Source organism: Stegostoma tigrinum, chromosome 2, assembly GCF_030684315.1.
Source record: "Stegostoma tigrinum isolate sSteTig4 chromosome 2, sSteTig4.hap1, whole genome shotgun sequence".
Taxonomy (NCBI): Eukaryota; Metazoa; Chordata; class Chondrichthyes; order Orectolobiformes; family Stegostomatidae; genus Stegostoma; species Stegostoma tigrinum.
In genome coordinates this window covers 116,506,935-116,528,803 of record NC_081355.1, presented here as the reverse complement: position 1 = coordinate 116,528,803, position 21,869 = coordinate 116,506,935, and the positions used below count along the sequence as shown (strand labels likewise).

The 21,869-nt window shown below is 43.4% G+C and overlaps 1 protein-coding gene across 4 annotated transcripts in view; it reads right to left on the bottom strand.

Annotated features, from left to right (window-relative positions):
• malrd1 (MAM and LDL receptor class A domain containing 1) overlaps positions 1–21,869 on the bottom strand; it is a 414,264-nt gene that overhangs the window by 104,327 nt on the left and 288,068 nt on the right. For all 4 annotated transcript variants that reach the window (XM_048551253.2, XM_059638768.1, XM_059638771.1 and 1 more), the window contains one exon: positions 7,448–7,628. In XM_048551253.2, coding sequence (XP_048407210.2) covers positions 7,448–7,628 — 181 coding nt within the window. The remainder of the gene's footprint in view (positions 1–7,447; positions 7,629–21,869) is intronic.

Genomic DNA, 21,869 nt, shown 5'->3' with positions numbered 1-21,869 from the left:
ATCCTAAGTACTTTGGAGAAGATTTGTATCTTGAGTTGTGGAAGAGGTTATAGACCTGCTCGCCAAGCTGGTGCGTTTGGTTGCAAAAGTTTTGTCACCCTGCTAGTTAACATTGTCAACGCGCCTTCGGTGGTGTTCTGCCCCACTTATTATTTATGTGCCTTGGTTTGCTGGGATGGCTGGCATTACTTCCGGCTCTGTTTCTCAGTTGTTTGTACACAGGATGTAATTCTATGTATTAGTTGATGGAGTTCCAGTTGGAATGCCAGGCCTCCAGGAATTCCCTGATGTGTTTTGTTTGGCTTGTGTGATTTTGGATGTGTTGTCCCAGTCGAGTTTGTGACCTTCTTTGTCTGTGTATAGTGAGATAAAGTGAGAATTGGTTGTATCTTTTGGTGGCTAGTTTATGTATCCGTATTGTCAGTTTTCTTCTGGTTTGGCCTTTGTAGTCACAGTCTTTCTCACAGTCCTTGCATGGTATTTTGTATATTCACTGGCTTTGCTGGTTGTGGGGGTTGGCATCCTTTATGTTCGTCAGCAGCTGTTGTACTACTGTTGAATAGCACTACATAGGCCAAACCCGAAAAAGTGACAATACGGTTACACAAACACCAACTAGCCAGCAAGAGACACGACAAATTCTCACTTTATCTCACTACACACGGACAAAGAAGGTCACGAATTCGACTGGGACAACACATCCACAATCATCCAAGCCAGAGACACGCCAGGGAGGGCTGGTATTCTGACTTGAACTCCATCAAGAAACACATTGAATTATACCCAAACACCAAGAAAAGAACCGGAAGTATACCAAACACCCCAACAAACCGAGGCATATAAGTTACAAGCAGGACAGAACACCAACAGTTCACCAGAAGCTCATTGACAATATTACCCAGCAGGGTGATGAAACATCTGCAAGCAGGCACAGCATGTCTGCAACCAAATCCTAAGTACATTCACCCAAAGGGGTTTAATTTTAAGGGTATGTTTTGAAATTAGTTGTTGACGGGAGATGGCTGTCACTGACTAGCATTTATTGTCCATCCCTAATTCCCTGGAGAAGGTGATGGTGAGCTGCCTTCTTTAAATACTGCACTGTATGGCTTCTGGAAGACCATTGGAGACTGAATTTCCTTTAGACTTGTGTTGATACACTGAGAAGTTGGCTGGGGAATTGATTATTTCGATCTCACTCTGAGATGCCCAGCTTGAAGTAGCAACAAATATCCAATTTATCTAATTCAAGAATGAATGGATATATTGTGACAAAGTACAAATAATTAGCATAGGTCAGATGACAAGCTCACGTTATTAGCATCACAGCGAAGCTACATGCACAAAACTCTGCATTCCTGTAGACAGGTAGTATGAGGCTTTAAATTTTAATTGCAGGACAGTCAATTCATTCCCTGTTTCCCAGTTTCATAGCTGCAGTCTCCCAAGGATTGCAGCCATTTTTTCTCTTTTAAAAGCCAATCGATGGATTTATATGATGCTTACCTTGAAATGCAGTGTTGTGATGGTTTGGAATGCCCATCCCATCAAAATCCCACCATTGTAGAGGTTGGGGGAAACCCACTCAGTTTATATTACATTTAAACATAGATGCAGGAAGAAATGACTTACAGTACATTCACCTTAGTATGTCTTCAATCATGCCTTCTACTGCAAATTAATATTTGCTTTTTACTTTTATTAAAGTTCAGATAAACATATTATCAAAGGAATATGCTGCAGAAGGTATAAATATGAATTTAGTTCCTAAAAATGGCTCATAAGTTCAGATCAGAGAATTGGTTCAGTGGTCGACAGTAATTTGCTCTTTAATATCTAAAGCCTTATTAATATGTGGGGGGGTGACAGAAAAGTGTCAGCCTTCACTCAATGGTTAGCAGTCTAGATCAAACCCCTTTCCTACTCTGATACATAATCCCTTCTTAAGCTGCTGCTTGATGATGATTTGCTTCTAATCTGGCTTGATGGGTTTTGAGATAGCTGATAAATATCATCTGCAGCTTCTGTCACATGTGGAGTAGATGGTGCGCAAAGGGTCAGTGGATTAGTTGTTCAGAGGTTTGCAGATTCTCCCCAATGTTTTGATTTCTTCTCTGAATGTGATGATGATAGGAATTTAAAATTAAATCAAGCGACTTATGCTTCAATTATATCGTGCAATGGTGGACCGCATCTTGAATAATGTGCAGATTTGTTGTGCTTATTTAAGGCAAGATGTAAATGTTGTTGGCTGTGGTTTAGAAGTACTCTCTCAGTTTGATATCTAGAAGAAGTGGGTTGTGATATGAGAATAGGTTGGACAGACTCTTTTGTTGCCCCTAAAATTTAAAAGATTGAGGCGGTAACTTAAATACGTAAGATCCTGAACAGTCTTAACAAAGTGGTTATGCAAAAATGCTTCGTCTCATGGGTGAGTCATGAAGTACAGGGCAATGTTAAAAAATTAAGCATTAGCCATTAGGTCAGGGATGAGGTGATTTCTTTTCTACCAGAGGATTGTACGATTTTGTAACTCTCTGCGTCAGAAGGTGGTGGAAGTGGGATCGTCGAATATTTTTAAAGTAGAGATTATTAGTAGAGGGAATCAAAGGTGACTGGGAGAGGATGGGGCTATGGATTTAAAGCACAAACAGGTCAACCATGATCTCGCTCAGTGGTAGGGCAGGCTTGAGGCACTGAATGGCCTACTTCTGCACTAACAAAGTTTCTTGATATGTTTGTTACCATTGCAAGTAAACCTTCTGTTTTGTTTAGCCTCTGTTTTGGTCTGCAGCAATATTCAAACTCTTCAGGGATGCTTTGACGACATCCACGAAACATTGCCACTGTCCTCCTGCTGTGACTGTGCTCTGACAACAGCGTTTACTTCAGGAGTCTGTTGTCTGGCAATCAGGTGAAATGTCCTACCCAGCAGCACTGGTTTTAAATGGTTAATACCTCAATCCGATGAAGGGTCTAGGCCCGAAACGTCAGCTTTTGTGCTCCTGAGATGCTGCTTGGCCTGCTGTGTTCATCCAGCTCCCCACTTTGTTATCCATAATACCTCAATCCTGCATTGTTGGTTGGTTGCAAGTTGGAGGGTTGTGCCAAGTACCTGGGCTTGGGTGATTCTTAAATACTATTCTGTTGGAGGTGTTGTCTTTGAAATCAGACCTCAAATCAGAAACCCTCCAAATAAACAACAGAGACTCTATGATGAGATTAGTTCTCTCAGTGTTCTAGTCAATCTTTATCCCGCAATGGATATTTTCTTAATAAAACAGCAGTTCATATTGCTATTGTTTTGCTAGGGTCTTACCATTGCATTTTTCTACAAAATATCAGTGAATACACTTTAAAAAGAACTTCAAGGATTTTAAGATACGCTGAGGACTTATAAGAGATGAAGACATCACTACATAAATATAAGTTTCTCTTTCCTTAAAGCTGGCTGCTGTGGGAGCTGAGATTATACAACATTCCCCAAGGAATAAACGTGACATGCTGTAAGATGAAGGAGAGGACACGTCCATCTTTCTGATGCAAAGTGATTTTCACAAACAAACAAGTTAGCTTGTGACTGGCATATGCTTGCCCCATCAGGATACTTTACCAGCTGCCGGCACGTTTGTATTATCTCCGATAACAGAAGAAACTTATGAACTCAGCAGACATTCATTTCAACTGTTAAGTACAACATTACATTTCTCAGGCACATTGGTGCATGTGTTGGTATTGAGGTTCACAACAGAGAAATACACTTCCTGAGAGTGTGATGGTGGAAGTGATCAGAAGCTGGGGTTTGAGGCTTTTATATACCCTCATACCATCATGCTATGATGCAATGATGACATCACAAGTATGACCCTTAAGGTATACTGACATATTATTGGTGAGACGTAACAAAACAGTCATGCTCCAATGATTATGGGAAAGGAGTGTCTTTGTATTTCAGTAGTGGTGTTGTTTCTGTGTGAGTGGAGATTGCTACTAGGGACTCCTCCATGGGCATAAAGTGTGCTAATGTGCCTGAGGAATGTAATGTTGTACATAACAATTGTAAAGGATAGCCCTTCATGCAGCCCGAACAATCTGATTGAAGGCTGTTAGGATTTACGTGGTGGTTTCCCAATGTGGTCAATTTGTTGCTGCTATTGGCAACCCAGAGGATGCCTGCATCACAGAGATTCCTGCCACTCGTAACTGACAAATGTGGCAAAAAGATATTGGATTTCCCATCTGGATAATTATAGCAGCCTTCCTGCCTCCCAGCCATCTCCAAAGGGTTGGTAAAATCAAACTCTGGTAAGTGCTGTAAGGTGCTGTTGTTTTACAAATTTTCATCTGGTTCAATTGTTGAATATTGAAGTTACCTTGATCAATTCACAGTTGGAGGAGAGCTACAACTTCCAGGAGAAAACTGGGCCAAAAATAAACAGCCGTCCAAACATTGATCCGTGAAGGGGTCATGATTGGTCAACCATTCAAGAGATATCAATAACTTCTCAGATTTGTGGTGGGAGCCAACAGAAAAAAAGAATCAACTGAGGTGCGTTATGTTAGCTGAATAGAGTTGATAAACACTTTCAACATAGAGGAAGTCATTGACTTAAACAGGACTTCAATCATGTATCTTCAAAATTTAAATGTGGGAGACGGTTCAGAGAGGGCATCAAACTTCCAGTAACATGACGGAGAGGTTCTATTCAGACATTCAAGTGGGCATTGGTTGAATTTTTGTGTGGAAGTGGTGTACAAGTGTATGGAGAATAGGCATGAGAATGGCACTAAGTCACAGTGTCCATTTGGAGTGCCAATGCAGGCATGATGCACCAAATTGCTTCCATCTATGAGCAGGTTAGTTCACATGACATTAGTAGCTACTTTTCCTTGAAAGTTCTATCATTCTACCTAACCAATTGACTGCTGCTTGGAGCATATTCCTTCACCGGAAAATCTTATTTCCAAACCTGACAAAACAAAAATAAGACACTTTTCTCTGGATGAGTTCTCTACACATATTTCCTGGCCTGGAGACTTGTCTTCCAAAGGAGTGGAAATGACTCCAAGATTTTACGAGAACAAGATTGGAGAGGTCAGTGTGCTGCATGCTGTGACTTAAAGATCCAGGAGCTACTTTGAAAGTGATTGAGAGAAGATAAATGTATGATGGAGGTGTGGGGCTAAGATACATAGACATGTAGAAACACAGAAGATAGGTGCAGGCAGAGGCCATTCTGCCCTTCAAGCCTGCTCTGCCATTCTTCACGATGATGGCTGATCGTCTAACGCAATAGCCTAATCCTGCTTTCTCCCCATAACCTTTGATCACATTTGCCCCAAGTGCCTCCTGAATATATTCAATGTTGTGGCATCAACTACTTCCTGTGATAATGAATTCCACAGGCTCACCACTCTTTGATCAGGAAATGTCTCCTCATTTCTATCCTAAATCGTCTACCCCGAATCCTCATATTGTGACCCCCAATTCTGGACACACTCATCATCTGGAACATCCTCCCTACATCTACCCTGTCCAGTCCTGTTAGAATTTTATAAGTCTTTATGTGATTCCCTTCTCATTCGTCCGGACTCTAGCGAAAAAAAATCCCAACCTAGTCATCTGTACTCAAGATGACAGGAAATTTGTGGGTGGTGAGTGGGGAATGGGCTTTTGAATCTGATGAATGCAGTCATGTTGGTCGCTGGAGTACAGCTGTTGGGTCAGCAGTGGGGCTGTCATATCCGATACAGTAAGTATGTCCCATGGTGTCAAGGTCTTGGAGTTTGCGTTGCCGGGGTGCTGCTGAGTGATGAGTCTTGGCTTAACAGTTATCTGGGAGTTTGAGCTGTTTTTAACCTGTTAACATTCCCTGGATGACTACTAAGCTTAAGTGAGTCAGAAGCCACTGAAATCCTTGACTATAACTCAGGGATGCCAATGGTTTGGAGAAGGTTCCAGATGCCGGGCATTTGCCCCAAAGGAAGTTTCACTTCCCTGGTAATTCCCATGGAGTCAGCTGGTCTAGGATATTTATACTGTTCTGATACACAATTCCAAACAATGCCTCAGCTCTGACTATTTGGCCAATAATCTCTGATTACAGGAGTAGATCAGCAAAAATTCTGACATTCCGAAGTATAGGGGGTGACCCTTCGCTGATTGCGCCATAATGGATTCTTCAGAGGAAATATAATTATTTGAGGGGTGAATATATTTTGAACATAGTACTCCAATTGCTTTATTGAGCACTGCACTCTAGCTGTCTGATCTAACCAGCCCTATCATGCCTCCTTTCACTATCATCTTACTATCTTTATGCTGAAAGAAGCTTTTTGGGTTCCTTTTTATTTCAGCTGCCAGTTAATTTATCTGCTGTCTCTTCGTCTCTTTTTATTTCTTTCCTCAATTCCCCCTTCATCTGACTGAAGCTAATCCTGATCTTTCATATTGTGATCAGATTTTCTTCTCACTCTACTTGACTGCATACAGGAAAACACTGAAGGCTACACAGACGATTGGATAAAGAGTAAGTATTGACACCTTTCAATAAAAATATAAATCAGCTGAAGTGTCAAATGGCTGCTAATTTGTTAATGCCAATCTTGTGCTAGATCTAAAAATGTAACCTCTTACATTTTGGTAGTAACTTTGGTTTTAGCTGACATTTCAGTTTAGAAACATTAACTCTGAGAGTCATAAGGCTAAATTTTATAGTTCTTCCACTTCCCTGCCCCAAGCAGGTTCGTGGGAGGGAATGTTAAATTGGCACTATGTATGGGTGCCATTCCTGGATCTTACCCACATACCCATCACAATGTTCTAGCGGTGAAAGTGGTGCTGGAAGCCTCAGACAACATGGACCAATCCAGGCTCTTCAATGCAAATTACTGGTCATTATATACTGGTCACCTTTTCCTGGTGCCAGTGGGACTTAACCTGTGATAGGACTGCCAATGTCAAGTGTGCAGCACAACAAAGTTTACTGCTTGGATTGATGACAGGGCAAAGACAGGGAGGTTTCCTTTATGTTTACATCTCCCTGTTCATTTTGTCGAGCTCTGCTGGCCTGGACCTGATAATGTCCACCCAGCCTACCTCGCACTCCACTGCATTACCCTCCAGCCTTGGATTTCATTCTTGCTCTGTTAATGATTAGTGATGGGGGCTGAATGCAGGCTCAGTGGTGACCAGCACCCTCTCTATGTGTATGTGTATGTTTATGTACATATTCTTATCTTTCATTCATATTGGATTTCTTGTATAAAATCCTAAAATTTCAACAGTGGCGTACTATTAAACAGACTGGAGTATTTTCTGTTTGAAGCAACATTTTTATCTGAGATACACCTCGGTCTGCTGAGAACCCACTCAAGGAGCAGGCTCTTATTCTAATTCTTAGCTCATGACTGGGATTCGAAATGTGCACAAATATTTCTTACATACCTGGGGCACAATTCTTGAACTGAATATCATCAATCGCTGCTCCACCTCCAAAATTCTTGGTGCGGATTCCTTCAAATATGATTTCAAAGTTACGCATCTTTCTCAGATGTATCATTCCTTTGTTCCATCTATCACCCTGACTTCCAGTTATGTTCCATACTTCAGTGAGGTTGTCATCTGTCTGTAACAAAAACAAATAAAACACATAATCTCAATAGTATAATAAACAATTTCTAAAGCCCTGGAGTCATACAAGGTGCTAAACCTCATCAAACTAGTATCCATCCAAATTAACTTCGTATGAAATTACAATAGGAAAGTAAGGGCCACCTTTTGTTTTTGTAAACTCCTTATGCTAAATGCTAGAGACTCGATTTTCATTATCCAGTCAGGATTAAACAGTAGCAGATTAGAGAAACATTGGTCACCAAGCAGGGCAGCCAGACATCCTGCTTCCATTTCTGCTCATGTCCATTTTCACTAGGACTGGGGAAAGACTGAGAATCTAGAACCTGGATGTTTATACTAACAAGGCAACAAACCGCACTGTGAATTTGTTGAGAATCTATTTCTTCTACATTTTCCAATTTTTGAAGAGGTATCAATGGAGGTGTGAACCATGGAGTAGAGTTGTATTAGAGTTTTAAAGTTAATAAAGAAGTTTTGTTTTCTTTGCATTTCCTCATGAAACACTAACTTCAGCTATATCTTTGTTTATTCAGATTAATCCCAATAGTGCTGTGATTAGGAACATAGAAGATAGGAGCAGGAGGAGGCCAGTCAGCCCTTCAAGCCTGCTTCACCATTCATCACAATCATGGCTGATTGTCCAACTCAATAGCCTAATCCTGCTTCTTCCCCATAATCTTTGATCCTGTTCACCCCATGTGCTGTATCTAGTCACCACTTGAATACATTCAATGTTCTGCATCAACTACTTTCTGTGGTAATGAATTCCACAGGCTCACCACTCTTTGGGTGAAGAAATTTCCATCATTTCCATCCTAAATCGTCTACCTCAAATCCTCATACTGCGACCCCTGATTCTGGACACACCCCATCAGGAACAGCCTCCTAACATCTACACTGTCCAGTCCTGTTAGAATTTTATCAGTCTCTATGAGATCCCCCTCATTTGTCTGAACTCCTGCAAAAACAATCCCAACCGAGTCAATCTCTCCTCACATATCAGACCTGCCATCCCCAGAATCAGCCAGGTAAACATTTGCTGCACTCCCTCAAGAGCAAGACCATCCTTCCTCAGAAAAGGAGACCAAAACTGCACATTACATTCCAGGTGTGGTCTCACCAAGTCCCTGTATAACTGCAACAACACCTCCCTGCTCCTGTACTCGAGACCTCTCACAATGAAGGCCAACATACCATTTGCCTTTTTTGCCACCTGCTGCATCTCATGCTTACCTTCATTGACTGGTGCACAAGGATGCCCAGGTCCCACTGCACTCTCCCCTCTCCCAATTTACAGCTATTCAGGTAGTATTCTGCCTTCTTGTTTTTGCTTCCAAAGTGAATTATCTCACATTTATCCAAATAATATTAAAGCTGCCATTGATTTGCCCATTCACCCAACCTGCTGAGATCATGCTGAAGGATCTCTACATCCTCGTTATAGTTCACCCTTTAGAAGCTGCAACTACTTAGTCACCAAAGTATTTGCCATTTTATTCCTTCTGCCAACTAGGCAAATTGTCAAGTAAAAGAACAACATTGAAAATATCTTTTAATGATTTTTAAAAAAAATTATCAAATGAATAACGAGGTAGAGTGGAAGGATGATGTAATATGTGTAAAACGTTGAATTTTTTCCTTGGCATTTATGCATTAGTATAGACTTCTGTTGAGATAGTGGTTCTGAAGTCTGTTTATTTGGGGAGTGTTATGGGCTCTTGGCTGCAAGCCAACTGTCTATTTTTTTCATTGTTTATGTGTACACAACTGGTTTGAAGACCAAGGAGCCTAATGTTCTAATCAACTGATTTCACCGATTATAATAAGGTTTGCAAGTTCTGTTTATGAAGTATATAATGGCTGAGAGTATGAAATTGTAGAATGAGGGAAATGAAAGGGTGAAAATGAGAGAATGAGGTGTTCAAGGTGAAGGGTGAGAAGGGGTGATGGAGGAAGATGAGGGAGAGGGATATGGATGAAAGGTGGTTTTAAAGTGGTTTGAAGGTTCAAACACATAAAGATAAGCCATTGATTGCATGAGGAGCACCAGGTTGAAGCTTTTTGGGAACAGACCCAAATGTGCTTGCTCTGGTTTGGACCTTTCTTCGTTTCTCCTTTGGGCCTGTGACTGGAGGCAGCAGGTTAGTCTCCAGGTTACCTGGACCCCCAGAAGATCCATCTTCCATCCAGTTTTGAGCCAGAGGCCACATTGCCACAGCAGAATTAGTCTCAAGGCTCCCTCAAATGATGTGAAAATCTAGCCCTAGGTCTTCTATTTTACCTCGGGCTGGTTTTCAGCAAAATGGCAGTGGATTTCCAGTTAGAAGCCAAGCTGCTCAAGAAATGTGCCCTGGTATATTTTGACATTAATCCACGCTGAATTTTCATAGTTCAATATTTAGTTAAACAATAATGTAACCCAGGAATCATACTCAGAATTGCTGTGTGTTCAAGCTACTTTAATTGTGCACTTGCTACTATACCCATTTCTCTGTTCCTACAGAGACAGCAGTTTTGGCAGACCAGGAAGGGTCAACCTGTTGGGTTCAATGGCCATAAAAATGGTTCAGCTTTCAAATTTCCATGTATCAAGGCTGTTGGCTCCAGCAGAAATAATCAGAGCATTAGAACCCAGCTATGGACAATTAACTCCTCAGCCTTGATCGCAGCGTCTTGAGGCAAAGATTAAGAGGACAATCAGACATAACACATACAACTTCATAGGTTAGATTCCCTACAGTGTGGAAACAGGCTCTTTGGCCCAACAAGTCCACACTACCCCTTAGAGCGTCCCACTATAACCCACACACCCTTGAACACTACAGGCAATTTAGCATGGCTGATTCACACAGCCTGCACATCTTTGGACTGTGGGAGGAAATCCACGCAGACATGGGGAGAATATGCAAACTCCACACAGACAGTCACCTGAGGCTGGAATTGAACCCAGGTCCCTGACACTGTGAGGCTGCAGTGCTAACCACTGAGCCACCGTGCCACCCATGTAGTTGCTGCGGTCATCTCAGTTTTCTGAGCTGTTGTAAGAAACACTTAGTGTAAAGAATGGCAATAGTTTGCGTGAAATAACTTCTGCTCTAAACATTCTTAGACCTAAATATTCACTCGAGGGTCAGAAACACAGATTCTGAGTATTTCCTCACTCTACTAATCTGATCTGGGCTAAAGTGGCCTGGAAGTAGGTATTTAATTCCAGGGTTGTAGGCTTCTCTAGCAGTCAGACCCAGCAACACCAGAACAAGTGCAGAGGCTGCTGGGTACAGGGCAGGCCAGTGGAAGGCCTGAATTGATTAACATCCTTTAAAAAAAACATTAATACGTAAAATAGCCCTCACTTCTCACACCTCTCAGCCTGTACATACAGTAGAAGCTGTTAAATTTTAACCATTTTGACCATGAACCATTGACCATTTTGGAAATTCTAATCAGTTTGACAGTAAGTGAGCTTAGACACTTCTTTTACTCACTGATATCTACTTTGAAGTAGTCTCAAACAACACTTTGCCTCTCTCGAAGAGATATCTTATTGTTCTTACAGGGCAGCTTCTCTGAAAGAGAGTAATTGACCTGTGCCAAATTTGTCCTGAATCATATCCAAAAAGTAAAAACTCTCCAGAATGGTATCCCACCTATCCAAAAGATTACAGAAAGTCCAGACCTGCTTTTACCAGTCTAATCTGCTCATGATGCATTTGACCCTTCTGGATAACTCAAATCACATATGCATGGAGCAAACTTATAGGTTAAGTGGTCAGCCACCCTCCGTAAAATGCAGGTGCACCTGTCCCCTTTCCTCCTCAACAAAAAGGGTTGGTACCATGTTCAGGGACAGGACTTCCAATTATCAAGATAATAAAATGTGAGGCTGGATGAACACAGCAGGCCAAGCAGCATCTCAGGAGCACAAAAGCTGACGTTTCGGGCCTAGACCCTTCATCAGAGAGGGGGATGGGGGGAGGGAACTGGAATAAATAGGGAGAGAGGGGGAGGCGGACCGAAGATGGAGAGTAAAGAAGATAGGTGGAGAGGGTGTAGGTGGGGAGGTAGGGAGGGGATAGGTCAGTCCAGGGAAGACGGACAGGTCAAGGAGGTGGGATGAGGTTAGTAGGTAGCTGGGGGTGCGGCTTGGGGTGGGAGGAAGGGATGGGTGAGAGGAAGAACCGGTTAGGGAGGCAGAGACAGGTTGGACTGGTTTTGGGATGCAGTGGGTGGGGGGGAAAGAGCTGGGCTGGTTGTGTGGTGCAGTGGAGGGAGGGGATGAACTGGGCTGGTTTAGGGATGCAGTGGGGGAAGGGGAGATTTTGAAACTGGTGAAGTCCACATTGATACCATATGGCTGCAGGGTTCCCAGGCGGAATATGAGTTGCTGTTCCTGCAACCTTCGGGTGGCATCATTTTGGCAGTGCAGGAGGCCCATGATGGACATGTCATCAAGAGAATGGGAGGGGGAGTGGAAATGGTTTGCGACTGGGAGGTGCAGTTGTTTGTTGCGAACTGAGCGGAGGTGTTCTGCAAAGCGGTCCCCAAGCCTCCGCTTGGTTTCCCCAATGTAGAGGAAGCCGCACCGGGTACAGTGGATGCAGTATACCACATTGGCAGATGTGCAGGTGAACCTCTGCTTAATGTGGAATGTCATCTTGGGGCCTGGGATGGGGGTGAGGGAGGAGGTGTGGGGACAAGTGTAGCATTTCCTGCGGTTGCAGGGGAAGGTGCCGGGTGTGGTGGGGTTGGAGGGCAGAGTGGAGCGAACAAGGGAGTCACGGAGAGAGTGGTCTCTCCGGAAAGCAGACAGGGGAGGGGATGGAAAAATGTCTTGGGTGGTGGGGTCGGATTGTAAATGGCGGAAGTGTCGGAGGATAATGCGTTGTATCCGGAGGTTGGTAGGGTGGTGTGTGAGAACGAGGGGGATCCTCTTGGGGCGGTTGTGGCGGGGGCGGGGTGTGAGGGATGTGTCGCGGGAGATGCGGGAGACGCGGTCAAGGGCGTTCTCAATCACCGTGGGGGGAAAGTTGCGGTCCTTAAAGAACTTGGACATCTGGGATGTGCGGGAGTGGAATGTCTTATCGTGGGAGCAGATGCGGCGGAGGCGGAGGAATTGGGAATAGGGGATGGAATTTTTGCAGGAGGGTGGGTGGGAGGAGGTGTATTCTAGGTAGCTGTGGGAGTCGGTGGGCTTGAAATGGACATCAGTTACAAGCTGGTTGCCTGAGATGGAGACTGCGAGGTCCAGGAAGGTGAGGGATGTGCTGGAGATGGCCCAGGTGAACTGAAGGTTGGGGTGGAAGGTGTTGGTGAAGTGGATGAACTGTTCGAGCTCCTCTGGGGAGCAAGAGGCGGCGCCGATACAGTCATCCATGTACCGGAGGAAGAGGTGGGGTTTGGGGCCTGTGTAGGTGCGGAAGATGGACTGTTCCACGTAACCTACAAAGAGGCAGGCATAGCTGGGGCCCATGCGGGTGCCCATGGCCACCCCCTTGGTCTGTAGGAAGTGGGAGGAGTCAAAAGAGAAGTTGTTGAGTGTGAGGACGAGTTCCGCTAGGCGGATGAGAGGCGGAGGGGGCCTGGTCGGGCCTTGCTGTGGGAGTCGGTGGGCTTGAAATGGACATCAGTTACAAGCTGGTTGCCTGAGATGGAGACTGAGAGGTCCAGGAAGGTGAGGGATGTGCTGGAGATGGCCCAGGTGAACTGAAGGTTGGGGTGGAAGGTGTTGGTGAAGTGGATGAACTGTTCGAGCTCCATCTTCGGTCCGCCTCCCCCTCTCTCCCTATTTATTCCAGTTCCCTCCCCCCATCCCCCTCTCTGATGAAGGGTCTAGGCCCGAAACGTCAGCTTTTGTGCTCCTGAGATGCTGCTTGGCCTGCTGTGTTCATCCAGCCTCACATTTTATTATCTTGGAATCTCCAGCATCTGCAGTTCCCATTATCTCTGATACACTTCCAATTATCAATTTTGTTTGCTGTTTTTGCAAATATCTAGGCTTCAGTGTTGATGGTAAGGAAGTCAAACTGCACTCGAGAAGAGGATGAAAGTGGCATACACAAATGGCAACAGATGACTGCAACATTGATCTGGCATGTCAGACATTCCATAGCATAGATCATTTGATGCGTGACCTTAGACAATAGCAAAATACGATAGCATCCTGAGTGACTCATAAACCTTCTTTACGGATTGCAAAATTGTCTCCAAATGGAGACAGCCCAGAAAAGGTCATCAAAACATTTTCAGTCTCAACTCATCTGGCTCCCTTGTTGCAGCCAATGGCATCTCTTCCTGTGGTGCAAAGAAAAGGTAATACAAACATGAACAAAAAGAAACCCAGAGAGTTCACTCAGCTAATCAATGACATTGCAGCATTCGGTGAGATTCACACAAGGAGAAACTGCCAAATGTCAGTGACTTTCACAATATTATTGCGAACAATGCCCTGGTTAGTGAGACTTCGATCTACCTCACCAACATCCAAGAATGGCTGAAAAGAGATCTCTCTTGCAGGCATTGCAAACTGGCTTATTTCACATGAAATACAAGAATGATACAGAATATAAGCATACTTCTGATAACCTGGTCATTCAGCTTGCACTTAAACGGGGTGGTAGCCAGAGGATAGATTAAGTTTTTTGAAAGATTAATAATGAACTGGACTAAGGGATTACTAGGTGGATAGAGAGACAGTTAGACAAACTGACTCCCAAAGATAGTAATAATCCTATTTCACACCAATGAATGGTAGTAATTGGATTTATTCAACACTGGCCTACTCTAAGTTTAAAAATAAAAACCTCAAGGCTTAGATAACTAATCATCTTGCAACATATTGCCAGGAAATTTTCTTTTTGAATAGTTTCTCAGGATGAAATGCACAATCTGTCCAAATTGAACACTTCTTTCATCCGAAAGTTGTGTTCACCTTGAATCATGTATCAAGGCAACACAGTTCTTTCATTAAATTGCACTCAGCCTCCTTTCTAAACTAACTCCAAATGCAAGCTTCTGTTGACTCTTATATTCATACACACATTTCCATGGATCATCTGAACAAGTCCAACAGTAAATTAATAAAAACAAAGAAATGCAGATGTTGGAAATCTAAAACAAAAACTAAAAAGTGCTGGAGAAACAGTGCATGTCAGACAGCATTTGTAGAGAGAAGAACAGAGTTAACACTTCAAGTCCAGTGACACCTTGTCTGCTTTGGACTCCCATCCTGAATTGGAAAAATTGATCAATTTTGCTTCAAGTCTCCATCCTGCTCTCACCATTTGTGACACCTCCCTTCCCTTCTTCAACATCTGTTTCCATTTCTGGGGATAGACTGGCCACTGATATACACTACAACTCCACCCACTCCCACAGTTATCTAGACTATATGTCCTCATATCCTGCCTCCTGTAAAGACTCTATTCTATTCTCCCATCCCTCCATCTCCATCACATCTGTCCTGATGATGCCACAGTCTGCAGGGGACCTCAGACATTTCCACATTTTCCTCAGCTGAAGACTCCTTGCCAGTGGTTGGCAGGGGCTCCAACTGTCTTGAGCACATAGCCCTCACCCCTCTCCTCCCCTTCCAAAACAACAATAGAATCTCCTTTGTCACCTGCCTCCATATCTAAAGGATCATAAACCTCATTTCTGCCATCTCCAATTTATCTCCCCTCTCTTGTCAGCCTTCTGCAGGGATCATTGTCCCTGTGACATCCTGGTTCACTCATGCTCCACCCCCAACACCTCCCCACACTCCACAGCACCTCTCCACGCAACTGTAGAATGTGTGACATTTGCCCATCTCCTTCCTCCCTTCTCACTATCCAAGGCTCTGGACACACCTTCCAGGTGGAGCAACGATTTACCTGCAACTCATTCAATCTAGCCTACTGTATTCACTGCTGGTAATGTGATGTCCTCTGCACTGGGGAGATGAAACACAAACTGGCTGACTTCTTCACAGTACACCTATGCTCTGTCTAAGGAAATGACCCTGAGCTTCTAGTCCCCTGCTGCTTCAACACACCACCATGTTCTCAGGTCAGCATTTCCATCTCGAGCCTGGAGCAGTGTTTGAGCAAGGCTCAACACAGGCTGGAGAACAACATATTGCCTTCTACCCAGATACCTGACAGACTGCAGGACTCAAAATTAAATTTAACAATTTCAGAACTTGAACACCCTCCTCCATATTCATTAGCCATCCTCACATCCCTGGATCCTGTTTTGTGTGAGTTTTCCCCAGCACAGCCAACCTATTTTCAAACATTTACACTACTCATTAGCACCCCACCTAGCATATACCTCTTTCTCAGTGTAGCATCAGCATTCTCTTTACAGCCTAACCTCTCCCTCCCTCCCTCCCTCCCTCCCTCCCTCTCTCTCTCTCTCTCTCTCTCTCTCCCCCCCCCCCCTGCCACTCCCAACCTCGCTGTAATAAAGCTGGCATGAATTCTGCAGGAGTAATGATGGTAAAACTGTCACCATTTACCATCTGAAGCTGATAGCATGTTTTGGAATCTGCAAATGTGCAGTTAAATGCTGGAGCTCAGGTATTGCTGTCAATGATTCTGCACCTCCACACAGACTGCAGTGTTGAGATTTGCACTTGTCAGCAATCAATTGCAATAATTAAACTGATCAGGAGTTCCACATTCCACAAAGCATGGTACGAATTGATGGCAACCATAATCTAAAGTCTTCTTGAGGTGCCAACCTCAAGTCATGCTGCTTAAAGTTAATCAAATGCAGTATAGATGGACACTTTGTACCAACCTCCATGGAAGATTTAGCTAGCCTGTGGCCAGCAGCACCAGGCATGGAGGGAAATATTCGCATGATGGAGGAGCCTGTTGAGATCCTGCATCCATGGATGGGTGGTGAGAGTTCCCGTACCATCCTCATATGGGCTAATGGATCTCCTCGATGGAGCACTCCTTTATTTTCTCCTAGTGACTCTTGTATGGTCTCCGACAAGGTACAAGAACATATCATTTCCAAGTGAGGTCTCATCAGTACAATGTGGACAAGTGTGTGAGATGCTATGAGAAAGGCATCTTGACTAATGTAAATTTAATACCTGGATCATGACTTAATTGATAGGCTGATCAGTTAATTTTTAAAAAACTTACTGTAAGAACTATATCCAATATATTTTTGATATTGAAGTTAAATGCCAGCTGCCTTTCCCGTGCCCTCCACCTGAAATGTTTTTGCAAGTCGACAGTGTGGGCGAACTACAGACATACCAGCCTCCACATTGTCAGTGGTGCCAGCTGGAGAGCATTGAGCATTGACATAGAACCCTTGTCTCATCCCAATGGCAGGCTCTCTGCCACATTGCAGATTGTCCAGTAGCCTGTATTCAAATTAAGCACGCTCTTTCAGCACAACAGATGTTGAAGCTAAAGAACTGCTGATGGTAATTTCATTGACAATCAAGGGCAAATGGCTAGTTTTCTTGTTGGCGATGATCACTGCCCACACTTGGGTGGCATGAATGTTAATTGTCACTTAGCAGTCCAAGCTTGGATGTTGTCCATGTTTTGCTGTCTTCGGGCAGACTGCTTCATTAATTGAAGCTACAGCTGGCATGCAGTTCTTCCACACTGCAACTGCAATGCTGTCGGGGCCTATAGACTCTGCTGTGACAAAGCTCAGACATTTCTTGATATCACACGGAATAAATGGAAATGGTCAAAGACTAGATTTAGTTAACAAATTAGCAAACATTTCAACTTCTGGCCTTACGATGGAGTGAAGGTCATTAATGAAGCAGCTGAAAATGGCTGGGTGTAGGACACTACCCTGGGCACTTACTGCAGAGTAATCCTGGAGCTGAGATGATTGGCCTCCATCAACCACAATGATCTTCCTGGATGCTAGGTATGACTTCAGTCAGCATGGAGTTCACTTCTGATTCTCACTGATTTCAGCTTTACAAAGGTTCCTTGACGCCGCACTTGATCAAATACAATCTCACCTCAGCTCTAGAATTCAGTCTTATGTTCATGTTTGAATTAGTACAGTAATGAGGTCAGGAGATGAATGGCCACGCAGCAACTTAAACTGAGCATCATCAAACTGTTTGTTGCTGAGTGACTGCAGCTGTCAAAAGGCATAACAAATTTTGGAACATATATCTTTGACATTGTAGGCAGGATGTTGTTAAGAACCTTTGGCTTTGCTGACCCAAGGGCTTTCAGCCATTTCTTATCATGTAGATGTGATAGAATTTCAGAGCTACGATGTGATTTGTTGGTTGTGGGATCACTTCATTCTATCTATCACATTTTGCATCTGCGTCATTTGCAAGTCCACTTAGCACCATTCCTCACATCCACTCTTAATTAAACTAGAGTTGGTTCCCTGGCTTAATAGTAATGGCAGGGTGGCAGAAATCAGGCCAGTTTACAGACTGCACTTGAATATAACTTTCATGCTGCTGAAGGCCCACATTGCCTCATGGATGCTCAGTTTTGAGCTGTTGTGTCTATTTTGGATCTATCCCATTTAGCACAACATCACATAATGTCACGTAACACATGGAATACATCCTCAATGCAAAGATAGGAATTGGTCTATGGGTAGATACACCTGTGAAAGATATTTTGGTGAAGGTGAGGTCAAATAGGTTCTTTTGACTTCTTGGTTCCTTCACCACTTGCCACACATGTACTTCCTTCAGTCCAGTATACAGTGTTTGCTGCTTATAATGTGGTCTCCTGTACACACGGGCGACCAAATACAGATGGGGTCACACTTTGTGGAACATTCCCATTCTGCCCACAAGCATTATCATCACTTTCCAGTTGATTTAATACTTCACCTTGTTTACATGCTGGCAATTCTGTTCTGTCCTAATGTACTGATCCAGTGACACTCAATGTAAGCTTCAGGAACAACACCTAACAATTCAGATAGTGATTGTACAGCTTTGTGAATTCAAAATTGACTCCACTAATTTCAGACTCTAAACCTTGGCCCCCACATTGTTTCCTTTTCTGCCACTTGAGCCTTGTCTTGGCTCATCAGATCAAAAGAAGTAGCAAAGCAAAAGGAAAACCAATGTTTATACTGTAGGAGAGGAGAGTGCAAACTGATTGTCACGTGGACTGTGATTAATGCAGGTACTTCTGAGGGAGGCAATGGCCTAGTAATTGGGCTATTAATCCATAAACTGAACCAATGTTCAGAGGAAATGGGTTCAAATCCCATCCATGGTAGATTAATGCAGGTACTTCTGAGGGAGGCAATGGCCTAGTAATTGGGCTATTAATCCATAAACTGAACCAATGTTCAGAGGAAATGGGTTCAAATCCCATCCATGGTAGATACTGGAATAATAACCTAGAATTAAGGGCCTAGTGATGACCATAAAATCATTGTGGATCACTAACAAATCCTGTCTTGTTCGCTAATGTCCTTTAGGAGAGGAAATCTGTCATCCTTGCTCAGTCTGGCCTACATGTAACCTTAGATCCTCAGAAACGCGCTTGATTCTTCACTGCCCCTGGGTAATTAGAGATGGTTAATAAATGCTGGCCTAGCTAGCAATGACTTTATCCCATGAGTTAACAAAAGAAAAAAAGTGTTGTAATAGAGAATTCAACAATTAATGATGACTGGCAGTTGACTTTCAGACTTTGTTTAAATTTTAAACCAGGCAATTTGACTCTAATTGGTCATGGTATTGCCCTGTGACGTGAACCAGAGAGTGGCTGTGACCCATGTTTTTGATACAAAACAGGTGCAGTGTGTTTATGTGTTTTTCCTGTTTGCAAAGAATGAGATTATGTGCCTTAATGTACGTAGCTTGAAGGGCACACATGCCCCCCTGTGAGCCCAAGTGGCAACCTTAAATTCACTCAGGGTAATTCTTCACACATTCAGGATTATCCAGCGAATGTTGTTGAATAATGCAATCATATCTAACGTTGGCTGGTGTGAGGCTGAGTAAGAGTGGGCTGTCTTCTTTCAGCCAATGCCTATTGTGTGAACAACCAAAGCGGTACGCTGTTTGACATGATGCACGATCCCTTTGGATGTACAGCCTACATACCTAGCACTACAGTAACGCTGATATTTACAGACCGCATTACTCACTGGGTGATAAGCAGAAGTCCTTTTGGCTTGATAGCAGCATCCTGTTAGTATGAACCCCACCCATGTTGGCACTGTACAGTATCATCATGAAACAGAGATAGTAGGAACTGCACATGCTGGAGAATCTGCAATAACAAGGTGTAGAGCTTCTATCCACCTCCCCCGCTCTCCCTATTTATTTCAGATCCTCCTTCCCTTCCCCCATTTCTGAAGAAGGGTCTAGGCCCAAAATGTCAGCCTTCCTGCTCCTCTGATGCTGCTTGGCCTGCTGTGTTCATCCTGCTCTACACCTTGTATCTCAGCATGAAACAGTTAGCTTCACTCTTTGCTACAACATTTGAAATACCTTGCCATTCATTTTTGTTTTGTTCCATTCACACCTTGCTCAAAATCTATTAGGTCTTAAACTTTTTCCAGTTCAGATGGAATGTTACAGTCCTGAAATGTTAATTCTCTTTCTCCCCCCGCACAAATGCTGCATTACCAGCTGGGATTTTCCAGGATTTTCTGTTTTTATTTCCAACATCCAACATTGGAGTAATCTGGCTCTCAATGTGTGAAAGGGCCATTCATTCTTGGATGAATAGAACATGTGTACACTTAATGGTAAGGTCCTGGGGAGTGTTGCTGAACAAAGAGACCTTGGAGTGAAGATTCATATTTCCTTGAAAGTGGAGTCGCAGGTAGATAGGATAATGAAGATGGTGTTTGGTATGAGAGATAATGGGAACTGCAGATGCTGGAGAATCCGAGATAACAAAGTGTGGAGCTGGATGAACACAGCAGGCCAAGCAGCATCTTAGGAGTACAAAAGCTGATGTTTCGCGCCTAGACCGTTCTAGGGCCAAAATGTCAGCTTTTGTACTCCTAAGATGGCGTTTGGCATGCTTGCTTTTAGTGGTCAGTGCATTGAGTATAGGTGTTGGGAGGTCATGTTGTGGCTGCACAGGCCATTGGTTAGGCCACTTTTGGTATGCTGTGTGCAATTCTGGTCTCCCTGCTATAGGGAGAATGTTGTGAAACTTGAAAGGGTTCACAAAAAGCTTTACAAGGATGTTGCCAGGGTAGGAGAATTTGAGCTATATGGAGAGGCTGAATAGGCTGGGGCTATTTTCCCTGGAGCTTCAGAGGCTGAGGGCTCACTATATAGAGGTTTATAAAATCATGTGGGGCATGGATAAGGTAAATAGACAAGGCATTTTCCGTAGAGTGGGCTAAGCATAGAGTGCATAGGTTTAAGGTGAGAGGGGAAAGGTTTTATCGGGACCCAAGGGGCAACTTTTTCATGCAGAATATTATGCGTGCATGGAATGAACTGCCAGAGGGAATAAAAGCGGCTGGCACATTTGCAATATTTTAAAGATATCTGGATGGTTATCTGAGTAAGAAAGGTTGGAGGGATATGGGCCAAATGCTGGCAGATGGGATTAGATTAATTTAGAATATCTGGTTGGCATGGGCAAGTTGGACTGAAGATTCTGTTTCTTTGCTGTACAGCTCTATGACTCTATGACAGCCAGTTTTATAGATGTGTCGTTCAAGACTTATCCATCTGGGTTAACAGTACAAAGCATCAAAACACTCTTGCAGATGGTTATTTATGTCCTTTACCTGGAATACATCTGGAGCCCTTACTACCTTCAGTGGTATTTACTGCATAAGTTGCATTAGCTGAGGGGCCAAATTAAGACTCTAAGTGGTAAACAGCAGTTTTGTTTTCCCATGTTTGACCTGATACTATAGACACGAGGGTGGATTACTTAAGCTTGAAGGCATCAGGCAAGCATTCTTTCTTAATTCTATAGTGGTGACTACCCTCAGTACAACAATTATCTGTTGTCAAAGCCTGATGCACCTCATGGGGGATGTCAATGCCATATTAGTGCAATATTGATATCCACTTATGAAAATCTAGAGAAAAAAAAGTTCCAATTTGTCACTCTTGAAAAAAACTGTTAACCCTTGAAAACAATGCATTGTAACCTGGGTGGTACATCAGCATGTCTCCAACTGAAAAGACTTTGCAGCAAAGATGTTTGCAGCATCTTTCACAGCAACAAGAATGATTCCAGTGCTGTACCAAGGCTGCACAGCTCTCCTGCAATATCATCTCTCTGGTAGC